Raw genomic sequence first — 6347 nt, forward strand, 5'->3', positions numbered from 1 at the left:
ACGGGCCGGTCTGAGTATTTCACAATCTGCTCAGTTGATCAGGGATTTTCACGCACAAACATGTCTAGGGTTTACAAAGAATGGAGTGAAAAGGGAAAAACATTCAATATGCGGCAGTCCTGTGGGCGGAAATACCTTGTTGATGCTAGAGGTCAGAGGAGAATGGGCCGACTGATTCAAGCTGATAGAAGAGCAACTTTGACTGAAATAACCACTCGGTACAACCGAGATATCCAGCAGAGCATTTGTGAAGCCACAACACACTCAACCTTGAGGCGAATGGGCTACAACAGCAGAAGACCCCACCGGGTACCAATCATCTCCACTACAAATAGAAAAAAGCGGCTACAATTTGCACAAGCTCACCAAAATTGGACCGTTGAAAACTGGAAGAATGTTGCCTGGTCTGAGGCTACTTCCAGTAGGATAATGCACCATGTCACAAAGCTCGAATCATTTCAAATTGGTTTCTTGAACATAACAATTAGTCCACTGTACTAAAATAGCCCCCATAGTCACCAGATCTCAACAAAACAGAGCATCTTTGGGATGTGGTGGAACGGGAGCTTCGTGCCCTTGATGTGCATCCCACAAATCTCCATCACCTGCAAGATGCTATCCTATCAATATGGGCCAACATTTCTAAAGAATGCTTTCAGCACCTTGTTGAATCAATGCCACGTAGAATTAAGGCAGTTCTGAAGGCGAAAGGGGGTCAAACACAGTATTAGTATAGTGTTCCTAATAATCCTTTAGGTGAGTGTATATACTATATTGAAGATTATGAAAACATGCCTTATACATTTATGTAATATAGAGAATGTAATATACAGTATGTATATGTAATGGTATATAATATATGTTTACATATATTGCTGTGACTGAATTCGTTTAGGCAAAAAAACCTTATTGCTTGTTACTTGATGATTCAAGCCACAAGATTATAAAGCAGAATAAAAAGTTTTTCTACATAAACACTTTTTTTTCAACTGTTAATATGAATAACTCATAACACTTAATAATAATAATGTCTCAGTGCTCCAGTTTTCTTTGTCTTGCTGTGTTTTTCTCCACTCCATTGCTTTCATCACGAGTGCTAGAACAAAAAGCACCATCAATGCCAACATCTGAAAAACCTGTGATCTATTTGAATTTTTTTTTACCAAATATATTCACTGAATCTTTTAAAATCATATAAACTGAACTGAACACACTTACAGTTTGCTGATTTGTTCAGAGCAGGGCTCATTCTCTGCAAATGAATAAATCCTTTGTTACTTGTAATTGGTGACAGCTCTATTTAAAGATTATTCATTAAAGTTTACTGTACCTCCTGCAGAAATGTTGTCATTTTGCGGCTTGTTGCATTTTTCCCAGAGCAAAATCAGTGTGACGAGGACAATGACTTCAACCACTATAGCAATGAAGGGCTTGAGAGGCTCAGTATACGACAAGACCTTCAGCTCGACGTAAGACTCACTGGGTTTGATATCAAACTCAGCGCTGCATATGTACTTCCCAGAATCCTCTTCAGTCAGATTCAGTACGGTCAGTTTGGTTTTATTCCCATAAATAAAGATCTTGTACTTCAGAGGGTTTGCAGTAACATTGATGAGCTCCTGTGAAGAGAAAAACACTGATATGAACCGGGTTGTCATTGTTAAAGACAGCTATTACAAATCATTTTGGTTAAACTGTATTTAAAGGTGTCCTTGTTACAGTGTTATTATACATTTAAGTACTGAGTAATGTTAATTAACTACGTGTACTTACTATAGGGTTATGGTTAGGATTAGGGTTACTGGCATGTAATTATGCATGATTTATTGATATCATAATAGTAAGAACATGTGTAACAAGGACACCTTAAAATAAAGTGTTACCATAAACTTCAGTAAATGAAATAAAATTATAAAATATAAATTATATTACAAAAAAAAAAAGGGTTTAGGTTGAAGTAGTATAATCAATCTCATATTCCCCATTTCTTTTTCACCTTTCCAGTATTGTTTGCCTTATACCAGATCCAGGTGTTTGGTGTGTGTTTGAGTTTACAATCCAGTACAACTGAATCTCCAGTGTAACTCACTACCGGCTTGTCTCGTTTGTCTTTTATTACAGGAACTTAAGGGGGGAGCAAAATACATCCGGTTAACATAATCTAAATGATAAATATGATTGTATAAACCATTAAAACAACACACTGTGTGCATGAAATGACAACATACCATCTAAAACAAATGTGACTTGTGCCTGATTTTCTCTGAAGATGCAGGAATAGTTTCCCAGGTCTCTGGCCAGTATATTGAAACTATGAAGCAGGGTTAAACAGCTTTAATCAGTGTTAAGTCATTGTTTAGTAATACTGAATTGCTTATTTGCTCCTTTAACATTTGCATTATTTTGCATTTATTAGAAATGACACATGATGACACATTCTGAAATAGGCATCCACTTACGTCTTTTTAAGGATATACTGTTCATTGTTTCTATTTACAGTTTCTTCAGAGTTTTCTATTTCTTGTCCATCTTTAGTCCAATAGCCAGTAATGTACGGAGGGTTATTTGGTATATCAGTTAGGTTACATAAAAGCTCTATATACTGGGGTGTCAGGATTTCCAGCTGTTCAATAATGACTTGATTTTGACCTGTATGCCAAGAAATTGTAGCCCAATCAGTAAACCAAACCACTGCAATTATGTACCATTCAATCTATAGTCTCTAGTAAATTAAGATAGAATTATTATAGATTATTCACATTTTAAAAGAATGCACCCAGAAATGAAAATTTGCTGGACATTTACTCACCCTTAGGCCATCCAAGGTTTACATGAGTTTATTTCGTTATTCAAAATATATTTGGAGAAACGTAGCATTACCTCACTGGCTCACCCGTGGATCCTCTGCAGTGAATGGGTGCCGTCAGAATGAGAGTCTAAACAGCTGATCAAAACATCACAATAATCCACATTACTCCAGTCCAACAATTAATGTCTTGTAAAACGGAAAGCTACATGCTTGTAAGAAACAAAACAATTTATTAAGGTGTCGCTTCTGGCAAAAATACAACTCCTCTATCCATGATATTGCTTTTTCCCGTGGAAAAGATCATCTCCTGTTGTCCTCCCACATCAAAAAACATATTTGTTTAGATCTGTATAGACTGTTTTTCTTGAAAACAATCCCTTTTCAATGGAGAAAGCAAAATGGATAAAGGACACATATTTTAGCTGGAAGCAACATTTTAAGTTCAAAACATCTAAATGATGGATTTTATTTATTATAAATATTAAGCTATTCACTTCACAAGATGTTAATTTATGGACTGGAGTGTAGATTATTTGTGGATTATTGTAATGTTTTTATCAGCTGTTTGGACTCTCATTCTGACGGCACCCATTGGGGAACAAGGGATATAGTGATTTTTCCAAATTCACAAATCTGTTCTGAAGGAGAAACAAACTCATCTGCAGCTTGGATGGCCTGAGGGTGAATATATTCTTAAGCAATTTTTTTTCCTGGTTAACTTCTCCTGTAATAATTTTATCATTTGTGCATTAACAAATATCTATTGATGTAATCTAGTGATGTCAAATGAATACTTGTTCTGGCTAAAAATAATATACTGTATGACAGGGTAATCGTACCTTTGGATACAGCTTTTCGTGTTGTAATTAAAGGATCAGACTGAGGGGAAGGGGTTGTTTCTAAAAAACAAAAAAGAAAAGAAAAGAAAAGACACGCCATATGATGTTGCACTGAATAAGCGACGCTACCTACTCACCGTTCTGCTAGAGACCGGCCTAGTCAAGGTTAAATGAAAGTTGCATTATTTAGAAGCCTCAATCCAGATTAATAAAACACCAAGGAATGATCTTAAAATGATTTACAATAATTTAACAATCACATTAAGATCCCCTAGAAACACTGGAAAAATCAACAGATAAAGGGACTAAATGATAACAAGGTCATAATGTCAAAGCTTTTAAAAAAAGACAAGGCCCCATAAATGTGATACTACACTAAGAAGCAGACATGCACATACCAGTGTTCATCCCCTCACAGTAGAGAAGAAGTAAGATGAGCTGTCTGACACCAGCCATGGAGAAGAGCGATCTTTGGCAGCAGCTGTGCTGTGTGCGGCTGGGGCGATGCATCTCTTCTGGTGTGTCTCTTTCAGAAGCAGGTGCCCAGAGACACCAACCCCCCTCCCTTCACTACTGCAGCCATGGTGACTTGGCAGGACTGGTGTACGCTTGCAGCTTCCTGTTTTAAATTAATCATGAGTGTCAGGAGGCGGCCACAGCCCTGCCTGATCAAATGATTGGAAATCCTGTAACATAACCCTCAATTGAGATGGAGCAGGTACTGTGACCAGTGCTGGCACAACTTGATGTTTGACAACTTCAGATTCACACTTCATCTGTGTGGTACACTCTGTATTCACAAATGTGGATGTAGTAGCCTTTTATTTATTTTATGTGCTTTTCATGTGCTGAGAAAAACAGTCTGCAGTGGAGGATTGTATTACTTACAGTCCTTAAATATTAATTGCAAACTGGCCGTTTGCAGAGTTCCTGAACTTTCTGTTCAACACTCTAATGCTGTGACTTTTACCTCTTTTAACATTTCTTGACATTATATCATGAAATTATTATTTATTTATTTTGTGTAAGCACACGATTCAAACAGAGGTAAATGTTTCTTGTAGTCAGTATTTCATTGTATACACCTCACAGACTAAAGCTCAGCAGTTAAGTCTGATTTAAGTCTGGAACTCATGGACACCACCAGAGACTGGGTTTCCTCGTTTGTGATGCTTTTCCAGGCATTTACTGTAGCCGACTTCAGCTGTTTGTTTGTAGGTCTTTCTGATTTTAGTTCAGCAAGTGAAATGCATGCTCAGTGGGGTTGAGATCAAGAGACAGACTTGGCCATCAGGGCAGAGAGTATACCCCCTTCAGAATTCTTCCAGTTGCTTCTGTCTTTTGTCTCGTCATCAATGAACAGCATTAACACAGTGCCACTGGAAGCCATGCATCCACATGCCTTCCCACTGCTCCACCGTGTTTCACAGATGTTGTATGCTTTGGATCACGAGCTGTTCCAAGCCTTCTATATACTTTTATCTTCTCATGATTCTGGTACAGCTTGATCTTAATATCAGCCGCACAAAGAATGCTTTTGCAGAAGTGGTCAGGCTTTTTAGAAGTCTTTTTGCAAAGTCAAGTCTGACTTTGCTTTCACCTTGTGGTGAACCCTCTGTAAGGGCTTGTTTGAAGACTTGTTTAAGAGAAAAATATTGTCTTCCAAAAGGTGAGAGTCCCAGGAGCAGATAAATAAATATTTTCAGTTATTCCTGTCCATGAACAACTGTGCTTAAGCAGCACATGAATAGCATGAGTTTGCAGAGATGGTTAGGCTATCAAGTGTGTGAAGGTTGCAGTGCAGATTGTGGTAAAAGATTAAGGCATAATATAGTAAACTAAAATAGTGAGTTTGGATGTTCAGGGCTTAACCACCTGTAGTGTTTAATCCCTAAAGTGAGCTTTAACTCTATAGTGAAAATGTATAAAAATGTAAAATGAAGTTATGACTTTTACATGTCTAGAAGTCACACATTTAGGTTACAATTAGGTTACCTAAAGGATACCGATAAGAAAATATCTAGATTCTTTTAATTGATATAGCTTCTTTTACATCTTTTGTCTAATTTTAAAGTAGATAGGAATATTATGTGCCCTCTTAGAAGTTTGCTAAGGCCCCTTGATAGTGAACCATATATAACATCTATAGTCACAGAGATGCTATTAAACGAATGTAGTGCACACTTAAGGCTAATGTAGAAATAAATAAACTTGTAACAGTTGGCAAAGCTGTAACCATTCAGGATTTGAATTGTTAGATCAGATATTTTTTCTGAAATGAATTAATTTTATGAGTTTACCATCATTAATAATAATAATCACAGAGGCAAATGTACTTATTATTAAACAAACTTTAGTAAATAAATAGTCTAGTCTTTTTATTCTACACAACGCCTTCATAAAGTTGAAAATGATTAACTATTCTATTCTCTGATGACAAAATTCTCTTTTAAGAAACTATTAATTATATCTACATAAAAACAGAATTAATAATTAAAAAATGTACTTAAATCATAAAAACGTTCAGGTATTTGTATAATCAACCTATTTACTTTTGCTTTATTTCAAAGAACGCTTTCTTATTATTTCAATGAATGTCTTATTTATATTTTTCATTGTTTCTAATCAAACTGGCTTGCTAAACTACTGTAAGTAAAAAAGTGTCACAGTTATGACCAGTATCTGTACATAATAAAAAA

General features: G+C 36.2%; 1 protein-coding gene across 2 annotated transcripts; it reads right to left on the bottom strand.

Annotated features, from left to right (window-relative positions):
- Window positions 1-790: 790 nt before the first annotated feature.
- LOC113049656 (embigin) lies at window positions 791-5625 on the bottom strand. Of its 2 annotated transcripts, XM_026212188.1 has the most exons (8): window positions 4047-5623; window positions 3649-3708; window positions 2460-2649; window positions 2229-2311; window positions 1997-2124; window positions 1331-1619; window positions 1219-1252; window positions 791-1096 (listed from the first exon to the last, which is right to left on the bottom strand). In XM_026212188.1, exons 1-8 carry the CDS (start codon window positions 4156-4158, stop codon window positions 1033-1035), a joined length of 960 nt encoding a protein of 319 aa, XP_026067973.1. In that variant the 5' UTR covers window positions 4159-5623; the 3' UTR covers window positions 791-1032. The 2 variants fall into 2 exon arrangements, with proteins under 2 accessions (XP_026067973.1, XP_026067974.1); XM_026212189.1 differs by lacking the exon at window positions 3649-3708 and having other exon boundaries at window positions 4047-5625.
- Between the last annotated feature and the right edge of the window lie 722 nt (window positions 5626-6347).

Source organism: Carassius auratus, chromosome 30, assembly GCF_003368295.1.
Source record: "Carassius auratus strain Wakin chromosome 30, ASM336829v1, whole genome shotgun sequence".
Lineage (NCBI taxonomy): Eukaryota > Metazoa > Chordata > Actinopteri > Cypriniformes > Cyprinidae > Carassius > Carassius auratus.